The sequence below is a fragment of the Periophthalmus magnuspinnatus genome, chromosome 10 (assembly GCF_009829125.3).
Source record: "Periophthalmus magnuspinnatus isolate fPerMag1 chromosome 10, fPerMag1.2.pri, whole genome shotgun sequence".
NCBI classification, from domain to species: domain Eukaryota; kingdom Metazoa; phylum Chordata; class Actinopteri; order Gobiiformes; family Gobiidae; genus Periophthalmus; species Periophthalmus magnuspinnatus.
Genome location: NC_047135.1, coordinates 26,350,955 through 26,375,883, shown reverse-complemented (window position 1 = coordinate 26,375,883; position 24,929 = coordinate 26,350,955). Strand labels below are relative to the sequence as shown.

General features: G+C 38.2%; 1 protein-coding gene across 1 annotated transcript; it reads left to right on the top strand.

Annotated features, from left to right (window-relative positions):
• Positions 1–4,088: 4,088 nt before the first annotated feature.
• npm1b (nucleophosmin 1b) lies at positions 4,089–21,976 on the top strand. The gene is made up of 11 exons (XM_033974633.2): positions 4,089–4,174; positions 4,445–4,530; positions 4,870–4,989; positions 5,076–5,169; positions 5,347–5,438; positions 5,669–5,727; positions 5,859–5,931; positions 11,577–11,660; positions 15,726–15,821; positions 15,917–15,991; positions 20,117–21,976. Exons 1-11 carry the CDS (start codon positions 4,126–4,128, stop codon positions 20,168–20,170), a joined length of 882 nt encoding a protein of 293 aa, XP_033830524.1. The 5' UTR covers positions 4,089–4,125; the 3' UTR covers positions 20,171–21,976.
• The last annotated feature ends 2,953 nt before the right edge of the window (positions 21,977–24,929 follow it).

Below are 24,929 nucleotides of genomic sequence, written 5' to 3'. Positions count from 1 at the left end.
CATGTATCATAGCAACCAGAGAGCCAATACGGAGCCAGGATGTTGAAGGTAATGCCCCTTCTCGTGTACACCACTGGTTTAGCAAGGAGTGGTCAAACAAAGCTGTTGCTAACACTAGTGGGAGCGACCCTGGTGAAAGAAGGAGCCTGATTTGTCTGTTATTAATGTTCCTATCTTGAGATACGGACACAATAGTGAAATAAAAACACCAGGATCATGTAGAGAGGGTTAATACGAACATTTTAAGACCAAAATCATGAGCCTAACAGCAGCAGTTATGAAGAGAGGGGTGACAGTTTTTCAATGTAAAGTGCATTGGAGCCAGAGTCAGCGGAATCGCAAGTGCTCAATTCCTATTTGGAATTGAGCAGGAATTGAGCAGCTAGCCAGTTAGCTATGTGCATTTATATATACAGTCTATATGCAAGTAACATGATATCGATCCAATAATGATATCAATGAGTTTTGTATTAAAATGCAAACTAGCCTACTTTTTAGAGTATAGACTATAAACATGGACATTATGGTTTTGACATTTTTAGCATATATAATTTCATTTGTTCCAACGCTTTATTTGATATCCATTTTTGATTTTTCAGAATAAAGCATCCAGGAGAGATTTTGGTTGATTTGGCAAACATAAAAAAAACAAACAAAAAAAAACAACAATAATAATAATGTTGTGTATTGTACTAATTAAGTCCTTATTTGAGCTACAAGTCCCTCCATACAGCTATGCACTGGTTATCAGTGCCACTGTCACATCATGAAAAATACTTGTGGGTCACGTCATAACAAAAACTGCCATATCTGAAATCACAGTATACACACAGCATCCCTTCAAAATACTTGTCTCTCATCTAACCCCCGCCCCCTTTTGTTGACAGGAAGTGGCTGTGGTTCACCTGTGTTAGGACAAGTCGGCCTCCTTATCTCATCTTTTCATTCTTACAACAAATACTTACACATAAATGAGCCATAGTTCACATTCTCTATAACCTAAACATACACTCCAAACTAGACTCCGTTGTGCTGAAATACCAACATTTTGTAAAGGATTACTATCAGTCGAAATGTTCACACATAAATTAGAATAAAAGAATGTGCATATGCGCTGAGAACATGTACATAAAAATTAAGAAGATCCAGGACTTCTGGGTCATCGTGGTTTGATTTTGGTAAGTGATATTAGCACGAGTCATGAGTTGGTGTAGGCACAGACTGGGAGAGTAGTTCCAGGCAGTTGTAGGAAAGGCTACAGTAATAAAACTATATCGTTATAGCAGCCGGAATCATGCAGTAAGTTGTGTCATAGCAAGATAGCAGTACAATATGCAGGATCCAAAATATCTTTCCTGGGATACTCGACATCACATGCTTTAAAGGAACTGTATTACAATCACAATTGAACCTGAGTTACCAGTGCCTTAACATGCATATAGAGTTATATGGAGCACAGATTAATGATTGGCCGTAGGTGCTGGGGTTTAAGTAACATCAGGGAGAGGTATTTTATGGTTTACATTTGGATTTCAGCACTGAAACTGACAACTTGTGTGTGGCTCATTCTGCAACATGACCATCATAATCAAGAAAAAAATCAGCATTACAATTGTTATCAGTAAAAGTGATATGTGATTTGAACATGTGTACCTCATATGGGGAAGATAAAATAAAATTCTTACTTACAGTTCCTTTAACAATACTTAACAAAGACATATGATCTGGAACCATATCCTGTCTCCATGCATTCTGATGGGCGCAACTGACAGACGAATTAACCAATCAGACAGAAGCATTGTGTCAAAACAAACATAGCTTACAAGTAAAAAACAAATACAAAAATAGAAAAGAGAACTGAAAAACACCAGAGTAAACTCTTACATCTGTGGTTAGGGTTAGTGGTCATACTGATAGACACAAACATATTTGATAAGAGACGTCTTCCGCATTTGAGAGACAGTAGAATGTATACAAAATGTACAAAAAAGTTCCTTCCTACTGGATTTTTGCAAATGAACTCAAATGTAGCACAAGTTTGAAAACCATACCCATGTCATGCTATCACTAAATGTTCACTGTAGTACGTACATGAATTACTTGAAAGAATGAATGCTTTAGCTGCCACCCCCTCCCCATCGGTCTTATAAGCATTGATTCCTGGGACGTCCTGCCTGGCTGGGATCCTGTCAGTGGTGGGCTGTTTTCCAGGTGACACTCCTCCTCCCCCATTTCCTCCTCTCCACGCGGCTTTCATCTCCGTGTTCCCAGGACGTGACTTGGCCCCGTTTACACAAATTCCTCCCTCACTGTTTTCTAAACTCGCCATTGTGCTATGCTGCAGGTGCTTCAGACCTTTTTTCTTCTCCCCAAGTGCCCGCTCCTTATCCAATAAAATGTCACCACACAAGATGAACAAGAGAGGAGGGAGGGAGGGATGGAGGGATGGAGAGAGAGAGAGAAAGAGACAGAGAGAGAAATCTGCAGAATTACACATTTAAGGGGCCCATATTATGGTATTTTCTGATCTATGTTATAATGTTGTTTCTTCATCACAAATATACCCCGGAGTTGTGTTTTGTTTCATTCACACATGTTTAACACTCAAAACTTTACATATTTAGGCTGAGTTCTTCTCTCAAACTAAAAACACTCGTGGTAATACATGAAGTACTTTTCAGCAGGTTTTAAACAGTAATAAAAATACTCTTGAGTCCAGTTAAAAAAATGTATTTGAGTAGAAAGTACAGATGCCTGCTGTCAAATATAGAGAAAGAAAAGTATAGATATCTAAAAATTGTACTTTACTACTTTTACTTTGTTACATTCTACCACTGGTGTTAACTAAATAGGTCAAATAACAATAACAATAATACAAATTTGCAATTAATCAAGGGCAAACTGTAGTCTCTGAATGATGAATATTCTTAAGATTCATTGTTCTAAAAGACGTGTGGTATTTTCATGCTGAGATGAGTGTAGTTAGAAAATGTAGGAGGAGTAAACTTCCCTGTATTAATATGCTTTTCAGTGCAAAAACATCCATGTCTCATTTATATCAGTGGCTTCAGCATTTGAATTCAAAGAGGGGACAAAAAAAATCCTAAGAGTAATTTCAGGTTAGGGCTCTGTGTCTTGACTAACTGACACAACTAACTGCTGGCTTCACCTGCCAAGTTCAGTTAGAGCTGCTAATGTGCTGACATGTGATGCTATGTTGACAAAAGATGTTACCACTTCTCGGCTTAAAATGGAAACAAACTTTATTATGAGATGCAACAGTGGGAGCATTCATCATCTGAAAATATTGTATCACATTCCATACTGGTCTATTTACACTAGAAACCATATAGGCCGGTCTAGTATTTCTGTATTAGGTGGTTTAGACAAAAAGTGGACCACTGGAGATATACCAGCTCTTATACATGGAAATATCACAGTTTCAAATGCAGTTGATTTCATATCCATGTAAAAAATCAATACATAGGGTAGATGAGTGAAGTAGTAGCCTACAAAAATATCAAATAGGTCTAGGCTAATTAAATTGCTATCAAAATAAATGACCCTGATCAATCATGCTTTATCTTTTGAATTAAAATGCAATAATTTTAATATATTATATATATTGATATTCCGTTATTTTAAACAAAACAGTTCCATAAAGTTTCTTATTGTTATTGAATTTATGAAAAAAAATCTTCTTCTTCTTCTTCTTCTTCTTCTTCTTCTTCTTCTTATTATTATTATTATTATTATTATTATTATTAGTAGTAGTAGTAGTAGTAGTGGTAGTAGTAGTAGTAATAGTAGTAGTAGTAGTAGTAGTAGTAGTAGTAGTAGTAGTAGTAGCAGTAGTAGTAGTATATCTTTTAAAAAATGTGCTTTAATTTCAGCATTGCATATTACCTTTTACAAATCTAAAAACAAAGATAGGATACCACAGCCAATACAACAGCACCATCTAGCGGCTGCTTAATGTAACGTGCATTATAGTTCTTTTTTTTCTCAAAATCTCAAATTTCATTGGCTCACGCTTTACTGACGTCTCCTGTGTTCATACTTGCCATTGGCTTTTGGACATGTCAATCAAGCTAGTTGACGGAAGTCGTGCTGCCCCTTTCCAAGATGGAGGACAACATGGCAGATGCAAGCAGACCCCAAATGTTTTTGTTCGGTGAGCTCGTGTTTAATGGCACATCCTACAATTGTTTATTGCAAAACCTTTCTCGATCAAGTATGATAATGTACAAATAGTCTGTTTATGCAATTAGACAGTTAAAATAGTATAAATCTGGGATAACTTTGGGGTTCCTATCGCGCCAATTCAACTCCATTGTTAGCGATAGCGCAGTAGAGGCATGTAGCCTCTGTGAAACTGTTTTTCAGCACACACGTAGCCTGCTTGTGTTAACCTTATGGCTTGTCTGATGTTATCTGTTGCTAGGCTGTACTTTAACATCAGCCAAACGGGAGCATAAAGTGGAAGTAGATGATGATGATGAAACGGAGCAGCAGCTATCCCTCAAAGCAGTAAGTGCACTACCATTTGTGTATCGATCTTGTGTTTTAGTCCACATGGCATCCTACCAGAATACCATCTTGCACCGAGTTGCTTAATTCACCTAGATCTGTGTAGACTGTGACTCTACAGTCACGAGTTATTACTCGTGCATGTGCTTTAATATTATGTTTGCTCGGTTAATTGAAAAATAAATAGTTAATAAAACAGACTCAACTAAGTATACTTGAAATGATAAATAATTATAATGCACTGGATATTTATAGTGCCTTCAAGATACCCAAAATGAAAAATTTAAAAGAAATAAATAAATTTAAAAAAAAAGATACAACGTATTATGTTTTTTGCAGGTGTGCCTTGGAGCTGATGTAGAGGATAAGTTTCACATGGTCGAAGTTGAAGGGCTCACATTTGATGGAAAAACAACTACAGTTCCACTGGCAGCTCTGAAACCTTCTGTTTTACCATCTGTATGTCAAAATAACGATTGTCACTATCAGTTTCTTACAGTTTTAATAACAGTTTTTGCTTCTTTTGCATTGTTGTTTTCACTCAGGTCTCACTCGGTGGGTTTGAGATCACCCCTCCAGTTACCTTCCGACTTCAGTCTGGCTCTGGCCCTGTTTATATCAGTGGGCAGCATTTTGTCGGTAGGTTTTCATATAGTGTAGTTTTTTTGTTTTTGGTTGTCTTGTGTTTGTCTGTGATGCCATATCAGTGTGGTTTTATTGATACAAACATACAGTACATATTAGTCTTCATTGTCCAGTTTTAAAATTTTCAAACTACTCTCTACAATCAAACTACACTTTTTTTTCTTGATGTAGGTGTTAAGGAATCAGATGATGAAGACGAAGAGGAGAACAACACATCACCAGTAAAAAGACCTGCTGGACTCTCTGGGAAGAAACCTCCATTGGTAACTATGTGTTGATTACCTTAAATTACTGCCATGAATTTGCAGACCTTTTCAGAATAATACCTTATTCGGAAAGGCTATAATTATCATATGAATGATCTAATGTTGTTTAAAAGCATGTCACAAGTATACACAGAGAGGATAATTCTAGCATAACTGGCACACTACATTAAAACAGTTGGTCAGAATAAATTATGTTTATGAATATATGTTTTGGGATTTTTTTTTAGAAAAAGTTGAAAATGGATTCTGATGAAGATGACAGTGATGAAGAGGATGATGATGATGAGTAAGTCTCCATTCTTACCAAAGCAATGCACTTAATTTTTGAACATTTACTGTAATTTATTATTTATTTACTGTACATGCACAACTTATTCCCACAACTTATGGTTTTATTATTTTTTCTGCCTTTTCAAGTGAGGCTGATGATGATGACAGTGACGAAAATGAAGCAAAGTTACCAAAGCCCTCCAAATCCGACTTTAAAAAGGTACATCTCAGTTGTGTTCATACTTTCCTAAATGTTGAAAGTCTCAAACTAATAAAAAAAATGACGCTAGAGACAACATAAGACGGGATTCTTGTGTCATATTGGCCACCAGATGTCAGGATAGGCAAACGTTCAGGGACATCTTTTTGAGAGAGAAGGTACTATTTTTACTTGTAACCATTTATGGTTTGTCTGTTAGCTAGGACAGGCCACTGCTTGTATCATCCTAAATTAAAGCTTAACTAGTCAAACAGCATAAAGTAAGGTAGTTATGATAAAAAATTACATTTTTTAATTTAGGAGTACCCTCCTTTTTATGGCAGGTTCCCATAGTTTGTATCCTCTCTCCTCTAACATTCTGTTACTACAGGCCATACACATAAGGTTAAAAATGTTGGGTAACAAAGAAACACCTTAAAAACTGCTAAATGATCATTCACTGCTTGCTATGATGAAATGCTTCAGAGAATAAGTTCTGTAGTCTTGAATAGAAAGTCAATGGATTTGTTTCTATTATTAAGACTGGTCATAGAATTAGACAACAAGCTGTTTCAGATCAATTATACAGCAATTTACTAAATCTAAAATAATTATATTCTCCTTATTCCTCTTTTACTTCGGACCTCTTTTGACTTGTTCTTGTTGACACTTCCGGTTAAGCGGGAACCCATTCATTGAAATCGAGAATTAGAGAAAACTTTTGCTATTAAAATGTAAAAAAAATATAAAGTAGGCTGATTGAGTCAACAACGTACCCTGTCTTTGGGTGATTTGTAAACTGTTTTGTAATCTATAAATAACTGTAACTAAACTATACTTTGCTCTATATGTTAAATCACAGAACCAGCAAGAGGATTACAATTAATGGTGTTGCCCATGTTAACTTCCTCAATTAGATGGATATATGTATGTAATGTGAAAAAGTATGATCCTTCAGTCATAACACATTTGCATCATTATTGGCTACTGGGGCTGTCAACCATATCGGAAATCGATACAAATCAATACTAAAACCGGTAAGGAAACTAGATACTCATTTGAGCAAGTACTGATAAAAAGTCACAGGACAGAAATTAACCTTTCCTGAATAGCTTTAGAAGTGTCTTGAGCTGTATTAGAACCACATATTAGTATTGAAAAAAGGTTGAAATTTTTATATTGTGACAAAATTGATGTGTATGTGATGTGAGTTTCATTAACTGGCAGTGAAAGAATAGAATGTATTCTTGTATTAGCTGATATTGTAATAATAGTGATCAGCATTTTGCCTTTGTACAGCCCTAGTTCCCATACATGCAGTGCACCCAGTGACCATAGACCTTTAGCAGCGAGACAAAACAGTGCACGGTTTAATGCTGTTTGCTTGTGTGCCCACCTGTTTCCCCAGAGTAAAACACAGGGTGGGAGCGCTGTAATGATCGGATTTCTCCTCTGTAATCTGCTTCTATTCTCACCGTCTCACTAGCATCGAGCTGCTCTGACACACTCTGCACAAACACAGGCTTTTACTCACAAACAGCCCAATGGGAAATGGACACAGCTGTGTTTTTGCACACATAAATAATGTTAAAGGTGAAGTACACTATTACACAAATGAAATTCACTTTTGCTTTGTCATGGTTAATGTTGTCACGATACAAAAATTTCAGACTCAGTTGACAGACTTGTCAAACTTGATATCCAATACTGTTTCCGATACCACAATGATAATACAAACACTTTCTTTAGACAATATGATTTTCAACCTTAATTAATAGTATAGTACATTATTGTAGTATAGTATAGTTATTTTACATTACCATGTGGCTTTATATCACTGTAATCCCTCAGTCGTAGATTCCATAGTGGTCCATGGGTGTATACTAGTCTATGTGATCTTACTTGTTCTGATGCAGCTCAGGATCATTCTAAAGCTATTCAGGAAAGGTTAATTTCTTTTCATTTTTAATGTCAGTACCTCCTCAAATGAGTCTAGAGTCACACCTTTTGTTGTGACAAATGGTTGAGGCTTATCAGTCACTCAATTGAGAAGACTAATGATTTCAGAATTAGAATCAGAAGACTTTTATTGCCATCGTCAGTGAACGCAGCTGACAGACTACGAACTTACTGCAGTGAGAAAGTGCAACATAAAAACACACTGAATAAATACAAATAAGGGCATGCACAAAGTAAAAAAAAAATGCTTAAAAAGAAAATAAAATACTTGGAGGTAGAAAATATATACAACAGCAGCATCAGAACAACAGTGCAAACATGGCTTATTAAGGTGACACTGACACATTTACCTTGAGACACACTTATTGTAGATGTATTTCACTAAAATCAATATGGAAATTAATTATAGAAAAAATTAACACCATGCTCTATGCAACTTTTCTGATGTATGTCCTTGTGCTTGTCTCCATGGAGATGTCATTGCTTTGCCTTGAATGTTTATTATTATGGCATTCCATTTATCTAGCTTGCATTTTTTTTCATTGCAGTGTTTTCATTGCTCAAAAATACCTGCAAAAACATGCATTCTTTGTGTCAATGGGGCCTACTTGCCTTCCAAGTAGATGGATATGTGTAATGCCATACTTTGGAACATTCCAGGTAAAGCAATAACATTCTCAAGGGAGACAAGTAGATGGCAAACCATCCACCAGAGAAGTTGCATAGTACATATTTAATCCTTGTATCCTTAATATCCTGAATAATTGTAATCACCATTAAATTGATACCTTGCACAGCACTATAGTACAATTTATGTATCCTATGTCAGTGTAAATATTGAGCATTTGAATAGCTAATGTAATTGCAGAGTTGTAACTCAAATGTCCAGTACAGGGCCCGGCGTACTAGTTTGCTTTATTCTTCTTGGATTACGTAATGCCTTTTATCACTGATGCTGCATTGAGCTCATTCACTTGTGTCTCACAGAAGACATACACTCTGCTGATTGTGCAGGGCCATCAGCAGATTAGTTCACTGTAAGCTGCCCACAAAGCAATGAGGCAGTTAGTTTACTGTGGATCGATACCTACTGCTCCTCTTGATTCTCTTGTTGGATGATATTAATAACTACACTGACAATTTCACATATGTATGAATGAAACGAGGTAGAGTATACATAAGTTGACTACATTTGGCCCATAATTAAAATCTGAACTATACACACTTTAGTAGCAGGGCTGGGTGATAGGAAAATATATAAATATAAAAAATTGGTTTAATATTAATTTTAAGTCAGACTTTTAGTAATTGCCATTTAACACAAAAACAGTTCCTCCAGAGTCTGAAGTCGCATACTTTTACTGGATTGGGCTGTTGCCGCAGACTGGAAGCCACATTTCCCTTACTCAGCCTCTGGGCGACTCTAACAACAGATGTCAAAAGTCATTGTGGGAGTCAGGTGAATGATCACTGTATCTACTGCAGCACTTTGAGAAGCTTGTCAAGTCTGATAACATTTGTCACAAAACATTAGACTAGGCCTTAATCTGTTGGTCAGTCACTGTCCTCACAAGGGTAGGAGAGCAGACTTTTACACACAAGCACAGTTTTGGGAAACATATTCTCTATTTTTTCTGTAACTGCATATCTTTGTCCCTCTGTCATCCCACTGTTAATATGATCACTCCTTTTATCGTCTCTCGTGCCATTTCAGCTGTGCACCTGGCTGCTGCCTTTGAACACTTGCGTGTTAGCACAATAACTTAGCCTTGCATGTGTGTGTGTGTGTATCTGGTGCATTTTTATGTGGGTGCGTGTGCGATTGCCTTCTCTTTTCTGAAGCGTACCGTCCAAGCGCAGACTGTGCCAGGCCAGAGATCAAAGCAGGACAGATGCGCCGCATACCTGTGACATGAACGGAGAGCAGAGCCGCAGGCCAGAGCAGAGCAGTTTGTGTGTCACCTGTTGATTTATTCTGTTGTCCTCCCCTCCTGCTCCATTAGTCTAAATCTTTGTCTCCTGCACTTGTTCTTTGCTCTCTCTAATTGCTCTGTGTCATTTTATTGTAACAAACCTGGGATCAATTAGCCCTTCACTCACTAGTGTAAACACTTGTTATCATACAAGTTCACAGATGTGGCATGACGGCACATTCCTGAATTATGATTTAAATCATTGGCAAATGTTTGAAAAACTATTTTTCATACTCAAACAAACCTCTCATGTTAGAGCATTTCACTGGCTCCATGAGGAATGGTATTTACATTTTAGTAGTTTTAGAATGAAAACACCATCAGAATTGCAGTCTACTCCAGTAGTAGTGGCACAGTGGCCGAGTGGCTAGCACTCATGCTTCACAGCAATAAGGCTCTGGGTTTGATCTCTGTGCTCTCCGGGCCTTTCTGTGCCGAGTTTGGATGTTTCTTCCCATGTCTCTGTTTCCCGATCAACCCAAAGCATGTATAGTAGGTTAACGCCTCCAGGTTAAGTAGTCTAGACCAAGCCTGGCTCTAGAACTAGAGATGGGTCTCAGAGGGCTGTACTGCAGCAGCTTGCGGCTCCTCACAAGTTGCAAAAATGAATTTCTCTCTCAGGGGACTAATAAAATATTCCTGTGATTTGTTGTATTCCAGTTATTCTCTGGTAATGTCACTGGAAATTACCGAGTTTTGACTCCAAGATTTGTTTATTCTTTATTGTGGATTGATTCCCATTAGCTCAGTCAAGCTGTCGCCACTAGAGACAACTTAAAATAATAAATATAGAAAAATAGTATAAATGTTTTCAAACTGTTTAGCTAATGTCTATTAGCTACTAATGATTTAACTTTATCACTTCATAGTAATGTGTTAAATCCATATAGTGCTTCTTTAGACACATGATGGCTAATCTGCACTGGTATCCTCTTTGACCTCAGGTAAATCACATGGTCACTGAACACATATAAGATGATTGACATGTGCTGCCCAATTGCACAGCAGCAGTTTGTGGATTAACATCTTGATCAATGGAACTACTGCTTCCTTGCATGTCTTACTTCTAGATGTAGTACTACTGACCTTCTGACCCAGTTCTAAATTTGTATTTTGATACTCTAAAGGAAGTACTATCATTATTCCCCTGAATCTTTACTGAACTTCTCCTCTCTGTTCCTCTACAATAACCATTATTTTTGCTCATTACATTGCTCATACATTAATGAATGACTACCAGTAACTCTGTACAAGATCACTATCAGTTCCTTGATGTTATAATTAGCAGAAATGCTTTGTCACCTCACTGGAACAACCCTCCATCATCCTCCATTACAGCCACTGCTTGAGGAAATTGTATGTGTAATTGCCTTGTAGCGGTTATGTCAACACAGGCAATTCCACAGCGTGCCATAGCAGGGTGAATAGTAGTGATTTTGAGGACAGGGCCGGCGCGCAGGAAATGCAGGTACTTGCCTCTGCTATTACAGGTTAATTACATAGGTGAAGGAGAGCTATGGAAACACCATAGGAACCCCTTCACTCCAAAGAGCTACTGCAAGACTCCAGTTGTATGTTACTTCAGTGCGAAAATGGTTTTGATAAGAATATTTCAATTGTTTATTCTGATAAAAAGTGTGTGTATATGTATATATATATGCATGTGCATGCATGCAAATGATGCCAGTCTACAAACAATTTTGATGTAATCTATTAATATTATTTTTTCCTCAGGGCCAGCAGAGCTCAGGAAAGAAGCTGAACAAGAGTCCAGAGAAATCAGGAAAATTTGGATCTTCAGCAAAACCACAATCAAAGGTGGGTCAAGACTACAAAACCTTTTATTGACTATTGGTGTTTTGGAATTTGTCCTTGTGTAAGAGGTTCGACTCTCGGGCCATTAAGTCCTATAATGGAATGTCTTTAAATACCACCTCTCCAACCCAAAGTGTGAAGGGCTGGTGTGGTTAAGCAAACACAGCTGACCTCACCACAGTTTCCTAGGGCAGGGTTTAAACCCCTGACCCTGAGGCCTAATCCCACTTTCTTAAGCCTCCATCTTCTATGACACTTTCTCACACCTTTTTGGCACTGTTTTGTGAAAGCAAACATAATCTGTGAAGAATATTACTGACACTATTTCACAATGCATCACGCTCTGATGAAATAAAAAAGTCAGTTTAGATAAGTGCATGTGTGCAAAGCAAATAGTGGTGGTTGCTGACATGCTGATGGAAAGCTCTGTGATTCTTTGTCATGTCGAACACTAAGCCACTTGGTTGTCTTTTTCCTGAGGGGAGAAACTGAATCTCTGTGGGCCAGAGCTCGTCTTGTGCGGGAGATGTGTGTGGCTGTTGTCCAGACATAACACAGCACCTCTCCAAAAGCTCCAGGATTAGGCCAGTGGCAACTACTGCTGACCACTTCTCCAGTTTACTCTCTGCTGAGCCCCTCAGGCCACCTCTGTCCAGCTAGTGCACACCTACTGTGGTGTGTCAGCTGAAATGATGTACAATCTTGTTGCAAAATAACTTCACCCACTTGATAAACTGTTCATTGGAGTCTAACATTCAGTTTAGGTTTGTGCTTGAGGCAGTCTGTAAATTCCCACTCTTTGTTGTGTTACTTACACTTGTGCCTGTTTGGAGGTAAAAGGAGACTCGAGGCAACAGCGCTGTCGCTCCTTGGTTAATTTTGGATGTAGATTTGGTATTGAGTGTCCTTAAAACTAGTGATGGTAGACAGTCACTGGCTGTCCCTTTTAATGATCAGCTGTTTACTAATATGCTTTTATAGTCTGAGAGTCAGTGTCTGCAGAGGACAAGGAATGAAGACTTGTGGAACTTTGTCCGCCCTCTTCTACATTTCTTCAACTTCTCCACAACAACTGTTCGCTCTTGACAACCTCTTCACACCCCTCACTTCCTGGACACACCTTCTCCCAATTGCTCCCATTACAGAGTGTTTGATGTCTGGTGCAGCTTGTGCTTCCAGATGCCCCTGAGGAGCAGGGAGCGGGCGTGGATGTCTGTTTTTCCCTCCTCCATTCGTTCCTTCAGCGCAGGTGACTGGTCATTACATTGGCCTGTCAGAAGTGCTGCCAGCGCCGCTGTTCTCACCTCTCGCAGTGCAGCATGGAACTCAACCTTCTTGCATAACAGGCTCAGTACGCAGAACGGCTAACTCCATGGCTGGACTTTATCCGCAGCTGGTGTTTCCTGATTGATGGCCGTGTGGAGATGTCGATGCCTTCTGGCACACGTCATGGTCGTAAACGTGTTAACCACTCCATTCAGGCCTGTCACAAAAGGGTGTGAGTCAGTGTGTTAGTGACTGATTTACATGTGTCCGAGCAGGTGCCTGTCGATCTGGTTCACGTTTGCATATATAATTATTTTTCCTTTGAATTTTATGATGTTTGCTCCTGACTAAGTCTATAAATGTTGTAAATGGAAAACAAATGCCAAAAAGCCAGGTCCCTGTAATTGCACTGAGGATTTATAGGATTAGAATAATGTCCCCAGTGAACTGTCTCACCCCCTCAAAGCTCTCATTCCAGCTAAATAACACTTGCCATCCCTGGACAGAGCGATGAGAAAAGGTGTCACAGCCATGTGTTTCTGTGGATTGAAGACGAGGGCTGCATCAGATGATGGTGTGCTTGTGATTAAGTTCACGTCTCATGGCATCTGTAATCAGCGTCTGGGCCAGATGAAAAAGCTGGCTCTCTTTTGTGTTTATCAGCTGTTTGGAGTCCACAGCTGTCCTTTGGAAGTACAGAGCTGCCAGTAAATAATAAATACGTAGTGCATTTGTCTGGCAGCCTGCCAGTGGCATATGTTCCCTTTTTAAAGTGAGCTATGCAGGTTTTTAATACCTTTTGATCTTTGCTATAAAGTGCACGCTTCTTAGGGACAGGGACAAGTGATTATTTTTTATCATTACTGACCCCCCTTCTCCAGGTTTAACCCTTTTTGTGTTTAAACCAACAAGGCGTAGCACCTGTTTGTTGGACTTTATCAAAACATTTTTTAAGTATAGCTTCTATATCTTGTTGCTTAGATTGTGTCCGTGTTTTCATTGTAACCTCATCACCTAATCACCCATAACAACCTTATTTGCTGAGGTTGAGGTTATTGTTTTTATTTTTGTCTGAACTTAGTCATTGAAAAAAATGCATATGCTGAAGAAATAAAATATAATATCAAAAGTCCTTTTATTAATATAAATAAACTAGTTGTAAATCATTTCTAAGCACTTACTGGCAGGATTTTTGTATTTCTCATCTTGTCATCTTATTACTGTGTGTTAGGGTCCAGTCCAGTTTTTATATTTTCCAAGCCCAGAACAGATACTTCTGTTCTAACTATGTCTGTGGCTATCAATGAAACCCTGCAATTTCGATGGATTCCTCACTAGTTTTACATGTAGCGACAGGCTCAGTGGCTTGTGTAACACTCTGTCACAACTTGAGGAAAGTTTGTCAGTTCTTACCGGCAAACCATCTGAAACCTCATCTGGCCAATGTAGGCACCCCTCCTCCAGAGAAGCACACCACTGGCTTCGCTTGGAGCTTTGTCTTGTCATTAATAGAAAAATGTAGAGCTGGCACGTGCCCTCTCTCACTTGGACAACAATAAAAGCATACTTGCACCTGATGCATTAGTAAAATGATGTAGTAATTAGGATAGAATTTGTTGTCTTTGCGCACGCTTTAATCTGCCTCCAGCTGTGCTCTCGTGCCAGGTTTCAAACATGTGTCCAAACTTAAGTCGCTGGACTCGTGGTCAGCCAATCATCAGGTGGTTTCGGATCAGTCACTGTGCTTGCATGCAAATCGAAAATGATTGCCGTCAAGTCAACTATGAGATTTAACGTGTGATTTATAAATCTCACAATCTAATTATATAGTGTTTGCCAATATAACAGCAACAGTCCCTTTTACTGTTTTTTTTTTTTTTTTTTTTTTTTTTTTTTTACATTTGATCAAATTGGTAAACAGTGTGATGAATATTGATAAATGAAACACAACCTGATCAACGTCCAGCAGTCTACAATGATAAATACATCTTCCAAAAATAATAAACCCCTATGTAACTCACTTGCAGGAAATTACTCAGTGAAACAAAAAAAGGTAATTTAGTTTTTTATTTATTATAAGTAATGCTTATTTATTATAACTGATAGATAATGGATTATAGTCTGTCCTCACATTTCAGTGATGAGGATATAACAAAGGTACGACTGCAACTACAGTTCTATGAATCCTGGATGACTGCCAGAGGCAGCGCTTCAAGCACTGAATGATCTTTGCGTATACGTAGCAATGACCATCCAGTGCTTGAAACACCACCTCTGGTGGTCATTAAGGTGGAAATGGAACCATTTCCTCTCTACTAGTGTGGGTGTTAGCAGGGTTTGTAAGAGCACTGCAGCTAAAGATTTGGGTCTTATCTAATGAGTACAAATACTTTTAATTCACTAAAGAAATGGTCCATCACTGTATAGAATGCATATTTGCAAATATTTTATTAAAAAGCTCTCTGCATGAAAACTTGTGGAATTCTTGAGATTGGATAATGTAGCTTTGTTATTGGCATTTGAGGAAACCTAAACTTGCATAAACAAATTGGTGTATCCAGGGATCTCTCTATAGTTTATTACACTGCCTTTTGTAAGAAAGGTAAAACGCTAATGAACTAGCTTGATTTGTTTAGTTTACAATATCTCAATTGATCTATATGAACATACATCATCAGTGATTTGTTGTAGATACACTCTGGAATACAGAAGTGTGTTATCATTGTATCTACAAGGTTCTAAATCTCTTTTTGATTTGACATATCCATCAGCACTCCTTATCTGCCTGACATCTGTTTACAGTCACCTGCCTCGGGGAAAGACAAAGCCCAGGCCGGGTCTTCTAAATCGCCTTCTGTGGTTGAGATTAAGAACAAGTTGTCTGCGGCTGTCAAGGAGGTAAGGCTGTCATCCACTCTGGCAAATGACCACTCGTAATTGAATGTGCGACCCACTACTAAGCCCCTGATTTATTCTATGGTGTTTTCTATCAGGGCAAACCCTTACCCAAGACAGAGCAGAAGTTGGAAAATTACGTCAAGAATACCTTTAGAGTAACAGACAAAAATGTAAGTATGTTTCTGGATGTTCAGACTAGGGCTATACAATTAATTATCAGTTATCAAATAGCAAAGGTTGAAATTATTTGGGTGTTACATTGTCCTCTACAAGCACGAAGGGCCCCATCTTTTTATGTGGAAAACTTGCAACCCCTATAGTTTAGACTCCAACAAACATGTTCTGAGATTTGTTATTTTTGGCTTAGTTTAGTAGTTTAGTTTAGTAGTATTTCAGTCATATGTTAAAGATGCACTATGTAACTTTTCTGGTGGAGGGTCTGCTTCAAGAAGATGTTATTGCTTTGTCTGGAATTTTCCACAGTATTAAACTTTTCAATCTTGCAATTATTTCATTATGCTTTTTTAATGCCATACTATGGAACAGTCCATGCATAAGGATAATATCTCCAAGGAGACAAGCAGTTGGCAGATCCTCCAGAAAATGTACATAGTACACCTTTAATGCTCCTGGATATACACTGCCTGGCCAAAAAAAAAGTCACCACCTGGATTTAACTAAGCGAATATGTACGAGCCTCCTGCAGTTGGTCAGGTCTAGGTTCAGCAACAGTCTGTGCTCAAAGAATGAGGTCAGCTGACACCTGAATATACTGAATGACCGGATTATTCCATCCATGGATTTTTTTCTTCCCTGATGGCACAGGCATATTCCAAGATGACAATGCCAGGATTCATTCAGCATAAAATTGTGACAGAGCGGTTCAGGGAGCATGAGGTATCATTTTCACACATGGATTGGCCACCACAGAGTCCAGACCTTAACCCCATTGAGAATCTTTGGGATGTGGTGAAGAAGGCTTTGTGCAGCGGTCAGACTCTACCATCATCAATGCAAGTTCTTGGTGAAAAATTTATGCAACACTGGATGGAAATAAATCTTGTGACATTGCAGAAGCGAAATCGAAACAATGCCGCAGCTAAAGGCAGTCCAACGAAATAGCCAGGCAGTGTATTTATACTGTGAACTGTGGAGTTAAAAACATAAACTGCAAAACGCATAGATTTTTAAATTTCCAGAACTGCAGTAGCAAGTAGTAATCATAGTAGCAAGGATTCCCACACTCAGAAATGTGCACTGCCGATGACTTATATTCATTCGGTGTCAGTGAGGAGATGGAGTGGGAGTGCACCTGCCATGGAGAACTCTTTGGGGCTGATTTAGAGCCGAGTGTGTCTTTTGTATCCTTAATGAAGGGACTGATGGTATGTGGATGGTACCAGCCTCTCTCACATTCAAGGCCTTTTACCCAAACCAAAAGAGTGTTATTCTAAATGGAACACCTAAATCTTGCCTATTGCTCCTTCTCATATCGGGGGAGAAAAACAACAACTCCTGAGTTTTGTTTCGTTTAACCCGAATGAGTCATAATGTTATATTATACACTCGGTACATCACATGCTGTTAGTGAGCAGCCAGTTATACAGCTGTAATAATCACTTGTACCACAAGGTCTTCCAAGAAATAGAGAGAAGGAAATTGGCAAATGTTAAATTGAAAGCACTATTCAATACTAAAACTAGTATCAAATGATACGCATTTGAACAGTCAATCAATACTAAACACTAAACATTCACCAGATTGAAATAAACCTTTTCTGAATAGCTTTAGACTGATCTTGAGCTGTATCAGAACAAGTATAAGAGACATACACTAATATACGCCCATGTACCACTATGGAACCTACCTGGACGACTGAGGGATTACACAGATAAAAGGCCAGATGGTAATGTAAAAGATGCTATTATTTAATGTTTAAAATTATATTCTAATGTCTAAAGAAAGAATGTTTTTATTATTATTGTGGTATTGGAGTATTGAGTCTATTCCTTAGTATCAAAATTGAGTTTCATATTTCAGTATTGTGACAACATTAACTACTGGCACAGAAGTACAGATGTTTGGATATGCAGTGGGTCCTTTGACTCCACTTACAGAGTGTTACAAAGCAGTTCTGGCTTAAATAAATTATAGAAAGTACAGTTTATTTGAACTACTTTGCATAATAAAAATCTATTAAAGGTCCTATATTACGCATTGAGCTTTAAGCCATGTTAAAATGCTGTTACGTCATCAAAAACATACCTAGAGTTGTGTTTTGTTTCCATCCACGCATGTTTGAGTAACGCTTTATTATTACTCTGTCTACATCTCCAAGGCTCAAAATGCTCTGTTTCACCATGTGATGTCATGAAGCGATAATTTTCAAGTTAATAGCTACCTTTGACCTTTTATTTAATAGAGATCAGCAATTCCCTGACTGAAATTATCCAAATGATTTCACTGAAGTGAAAGTATGGAGTTTAAAAACACAGTAGAAAAAGTCCTGTATTACATCACAAGGTGGAACAGAGTGTGTTCTGTTTGACAGAACTCAGCCCAAATATGAAGGATCTGTGTTTTAAACATATGAATGAAACAAAACACAATTCCAGGTATGTTTGTGATGAGGAAACATTAAAACAGATCACAAAATAGCTTAATATGGGCCCTTTAAAAGTCAACACAATCAATCAATAAACCAATGAACCAATATGGTATAGCAGATATTGTTTAATTACTTTTACCCAGCCCTAATTACAATTATATAAAAGGCTGATGAAACCTATTTTCACTTGGAAGAATAGAGATAAAAATCTAGTGCTTGGCTATACATTTGCCAGGACAGTAGGTGTGGTGTGTATCTGGTGAATGCATTGACCTTTTGAATTGGAAGCAAATTAAATTTCAAGAAGAACCTTTTCATGGGTTTCTGCTTCTGTTATATGCAGAATTTGGAGGATTTTTTTCAGATTCAAAAGTGGTAATAATTTGTAAATTTTTTATCGATATGGCAGCAGTCCTATTTTACATAGTTGGATGGACTTTGCGTTGTAGCTTGGTAGTTCAGTTGCATAAAGCCAAGTATACTGGACAAAATGTTGTTGTAGTGAAGACATTTCGCTGCTCATCCAAGTCGCTTCTTTAGTTCTGGTCAGATTACTGGTGGACACTGCCTTTTATCTATCTGAAGGGAGGAGCTAACTATACTGAAACTGTAAACTCTGTTGTTTACAGTTTCTGTTTATAGGCTAGGTCTATTTATTTTGTAATGGATCAGACCTGGAAGACTCGGGGATTACACACACATATAAACCCATGTAGCAAGCAAATATTTACTTATGTACTTTAGTTAACATTATAACCACAATTTGTTACTCTCAAATTCTCAGTTAAAACCTTCCAAACACTGTTATCTCACCAACCCCATTTCATCCTTCAAAAATGCGTCATATCACTCCAGTATAACACGTTGCTATGGTGTAAAACTATGTACACGCTAGCTAGACGCTCCACCCTCCACACCCTGCACCTACGCCCTTCAGTATCAGAGGGCTGCCATTGCAAACAGGCCTGCACTGACCTGAGGTGTACCATAGGGCCAAATGACTGTACAGCCGGGCCTAAGTGTGAGGAGCGGGGCTGGTGAAAGAGCGGAGGCAGCGGGGGTGGAGTGGAGGTGGAGCGGGGCCTTGTTGATCCCAGTGTGTAGAAACATCTGTGCGAGCGCTTTAGTTTCATCAGCCAAGGCCGAGATCTGTCAGACCTGGAGCACCTAGTCATATACTCTGGTATGTAGCGCTGCCTGCCCCCACCCACCCAGACCCGCGCCACTTCACAGCAGCAGCACTGATGGTAAAGGACCTATATGGTGCATTTCTCATACACCTTAGCATTAGCCTTTTAAAATTTCCAGTAGCCCTAATTTCTGTGCACATAGAATTCAAGTGTTACCAGCAGAGGGGGCAAAGTCCAGAGTGAAGCAGTTTAAATAAGGTTAAAAACACTTGCTGCTAGCTCTGCAGGACATCCTTTATGTGCAATATGCTGACCTATAAAGAGTATGGACCATAAAAAGCCCCAAAAGTTTAAAGATGGCCACCCTTTTGAGTCAATGGGTCATGGTGGGTGTTGCCAATTTAAAGCTGGGCATGTCCGATGGCTGAGCAACCCCGTTAAAAGAGACTTGAATAAAACAAAGCACAATTCCTGGCATGTTGTCCTTCTTGGGTCTGTGTAGGACTATATAAAGATAAGTAACTAACCATGTGCTGTGTTGTCACTGTCATCCTTAGGTGGTCAAGGAGCTCTGGACTCATGTACAGACACTGAGGACGGCCAGCAAATAACTACAGTTTAGTCAGTCCAAACGTTTTGTATTCTCATTGGTTTTAAAGGCACACTCTGTGAAAGATCTGAAAATCTGTATTACCCCTTGATAACTTCATATGTTTTTTGAAAAAGTAGCTTCTTCTGAGCATTCAGTAGGTGCTATATAAAATAATATTGTAAGGTTGAGAAGGTGTTGAGGTTAAGAGAGTAAAATAAATTCCTTAGCCCGTTTTAATATTCTTTAACATGTAGTTTTAACCCAGTTTGTAACTTTTGATAATTTGCTTCTTCTGATGTCCTAATGACATATATTTGGTTCAATATTTAATTATTGCAGCATGTGGGAGCCTAATTGAAAATGCACTGAAGGAGCATGTTTCAACAATAGACTGTATGTAGACGTGGACTGTGAAAATGTGACATCACTCATCAACCAAAGAGCCAATCAGGAGCAAGGTTGTTGAAAGTCCCTTGATAAAATCTAGTAGGTAACAAAGTACAAAAAATGGGAACTAATGGCATAACACATATGCAACTTTTTGGGCCCCGTGAGATTGTTGATTGATTTTTTTTTATGAACTGTCCCGTACCGTGTGTTGTGTGGAATGTGTAAAATGTTAATGCAGAATGTGCCTTTAAATATAAATACTGTAACTGTAAACGGAATCAAAATCAGGCAACTATTTGTTTGTTGGCTGCATTCACATTGCAAGCTTTGTCACCATAAATTATGTTTAACCTTTTGCCTAGTTCCCTCCAATGTGCATCATAACTGACAGCTGTCTTTGCAGTGTGAAAGTTGAAAATAACTCTTAGTAATATCATGATTAATTACAAAGACGATATGTGAAGATTTAAAGTAGAAGTTGCATTGTTTTAAAGTGGTGTTTGTCATTTTTATACCTTTTGCCTTGAGCAGTTGTATTTTGTTGTTTCAAATACATACCTAAGATAACTAGCTAAAATTCTAAATACATTTCAATCCCTTAAATGTACGTTATAATATCAGTGTTTATGGCAAAACTTTATACAAATCTATTAACATGCAGTAATTTGACAAATAGCGTCTAATAAAAATGTAAAGATATGGGATGTTAACACGCTCCATAAAGCAAACTAGTATTTACACACATTGTTAATTATGAATACAGCTAAGACGTTAAGGAGGCCTGTCTCATGAGGTCATTACATAAAGTACTCAAAGTCTAGCAACACATATCATTAATGTCCCACGTTCATGTGTTTATGATCCTGTATAATGCATTTTATGAGCCAAATGTTAGCCAAAGTATGAATTCTTTTTTTCCAACAAATTGCATTGCTTAAATTGATTTTGTCCTTTAGCAGTTTAACAACAAACAATAATTAACATTAAAGGTGCTGTACCAGATTTTTTCAGTTTTTAAAAAGAGAAAAACAGTTCATTTTAAACAGTTTGCAATGGTCCAAAGTGACGGTAAAGCTAGCATAACAACTCTCATGCTCATGTCCATTTCCTAATTGTCAGAAAATGCGCATAAGGCTTATTTTGACTTCAAAAGCTGCTCGTACAATATATCTGTACTGGGGCAAAACAAACATTGATGAAATATATGGTAAAAATCATGTATTCAGCCTTTTAATGGTCTCAAAAAAGAAAAAAAAAAAAAGTTATTGTTGACAAACACAAAATTTAAAAAGATCGTATTTTACGTGTTGGCAGCTGTCAGAAAGTTATGCTATTTCCGCCCATGTTTTCTTGCAGCCTCTCTATTGTTATCAAGTTTAATTAGTTTTCCTGTTGCATCGATGTTTTTTTTATTAAAAGTTCTTTTCAAAATGTTAAATGTTTAGTGCCTTTGTCGTGGTGTTTCTAATAGACATTTGACAACTGCAGACTAAGCCATCACGAGTTGGAGCCAGCATATATGACATTTATATAACACGCAATACATACAACACAGTTTATAATCGAGGATTGAGAAGCAAATGGGTTTATGTTACATTCTAACTTCACAAACTAAATGATCATTTTTAATTGGCCATCATTTATATTGAAAATTGTCCTAGAAGACTTCACAGACAAAGATAGTGCAATGTAACTTTTCTGATGGAGATCCACGCGGATGAGTTTGAGTTTGAGTTTGGATTGTTCGATAGTATAGGATTATACTTATCTGTCTAGCATTTATTAAACTATAGCTTATTTAACTACTAAAAGATCACCTTGAAAAGAGCAGGGTTGCCTCTCTGCATATCTGACCTGTAACTATGGTAATGTTTTTAATGTCATACCATGGACCTTTCCAGGCAAAGCAATAACATCACCTCTAAGACAAGGACATGCCAACAAAAAAGTTACATAGAGCACCTTTAAAGTAACTCAATTTGGCCATAAATGTCACTTGTACCCTTGTGATACAGATCCATCAATTTTAGCTTGGTCAGGAATGTAATTTCTTTGTCATATGTAAGATAACTACATAAAACATAAAACATCCCATCATTCAGCTCTACATGATTGCATTGTACTTTCAACTTGCTTTTGTTCCTTTGTTCTGTGACGTTATTCCATATCTCAGAGATGAACCAATGATATTTCCCTTTTCAAGTGGAGGAGAAATGCAGAACATGCATGCATTTTGGCAGCCCACCTCTGCTCCTATTGCCAATAATTCTGGCCCATCTGTCTCCCTAATTAAATGCACTCCTCTCTCTGACACTGTGTTATGGTGACCTACTCAATTTTGATGTTTGAACCTCAACACAGCGCACAGAAGAAAGGCCGAATTAGCCAGGGTGGGGGTGTTTTTAGATTTGGAGTACTTGAGTTTACTTTAATGTTTGGATCACAAATCTAAAGTGATGATATGTTCACAGGACAAGCAGATGACATCAAGATCAAGGCAAGAAAAAGACAAGTGGAGCAGATGTCAGAGAAGGCTTAAGAACTAAGAGGCAGTACAAGGCTAAAAATAGGGATGTAATGCGCATAAGGTAACAATAACTGAAATGTTATAGCTCTGTATCTGATTATTGCACTTTAAAATGATTCTATAGTGATGCGAGATAGGGATAATCAAGGTGATAGTACCTCCAACCACAAGGTGTCAGTAAAGTAGTAAATTTATTCATTGATCTCCAAAGGTTCGTGGTAGAGATGGCTCTGGAGGAAGTATCGTTTTTTCCCAATTATCAGTTATACTAAGTTATACTAAGTTATACAAAAGCCGGATACAAAGCAACACACTACAACTTCACAAACCTAATGCCGTGTGCTCTAGTTTCCTATCACAACTGATTGTGTTGTGATAATGTTTTAAAGGGAGAGCGACTTAACACGGAGAGCAAAGGGAAGGGGGGCTCAGAGCTTTGAAACTGAAACTTGTTTTTGGCAAATATAGCATTTTCAAAAACAATAAAAGGAAACATTATGACCCAAATATATTATGTGTTGGCAATTAATATACCCCATAGAAGTGTAATTGCACCCCCTCCTTCAACTTATATAAAGGGTATTGTAAAAGCAGGAAAAAAAATCTGTGGCATCTAATTAGAAAGCATTTAATCTATTTCAAAGGGCCATGTGAGACACTATATGGCGCTTTGAGATGAGAGCTGATTGGCTGCGCAAAAGTGGTCCACCATACCTCACTTCTTCATCTGTTGTTCATCTTCAATCTGTGCTAGAGTCCATTTAATCCATTCTTGTATATACTAGTGTTATGCCAACCATGGGCCAACCTACTACAGCCTACTGCCACAGTCTGAAAATCTGGCACCACAGCTTTAATTACGCGCGTTAATTATGACCACTAGGGGGCACTGAAGTCAAACCCTCCACTACTTAACACACTTTGATATTGATACAAATTGATTAGCCCTTTACCTGTAGTGACTCAGCCTTGCTCCGGTGCCAGCTGAGGAGGCAGAGGAGTGTGGGCTCCGGATGCAACCACGCGATGACGCACGCTGTTCGACAAGACTGCGAGAGGCACGTGGAAATCCCCCCGCTGTGGCGCACTTGGATTCCAGCGCGGGGTTTGACTGAAGCCGCCTGAAGGTATTGACACAGAACACACACTCCCAGACGACTGCAGACTGAGGAGAGCGGCCGACAAGGTTCTCTGCGGGTCCTCTGGAGACTGTACGCAGTGTTGGCATAACAGGCCTGCGGACTTTAAAGTGGTGCGCAGGTATTCGGTGTGTGCGCATGGGTCATAAAACTGTTCAGAATCTGTGTAGAGTAGCTGATCTGATTTATATGACAAATACTCTAAAAATCTTCAGTCTCCAATGCAGGTCTGATCTGTTTAACTATTTATTTTTTGCACATCGTAACATAAATAAGTTGATGAAATAATGAAATGGTCCTGTCTGCGCAATTAATGTGTAATTATATTGTACTCTCTAAGAATCATGATCTGGTCCTAGTGAAACTCAGCTATTTTAGCAATTGGCACTATAGTCACATCCTGATTCACTGCTTTTTCTGTTAAATTCAATTCTAAGCTTTAAACACACTTTTCCCCCACCCCTTCCTCCCATTGGTCAGAATCCATCATGCTTTGAGTGAGTGACAGCTGGAATTAACCAATCACATTGAAGTATGATGTCTCAGGTGGCTTAAGTGACTTTTTATGGCATGTATAAAGATGCTGAATCTTGATCTAAATTGACATTTAGAGGTGGACAGGTTATCAAAAATAATAATATTGTCAATGCTGGTTGAAAATATGTGCAATTTGAACTATGAATATATCGTTTAGAATAATGATAATTATATATATGCAAAAA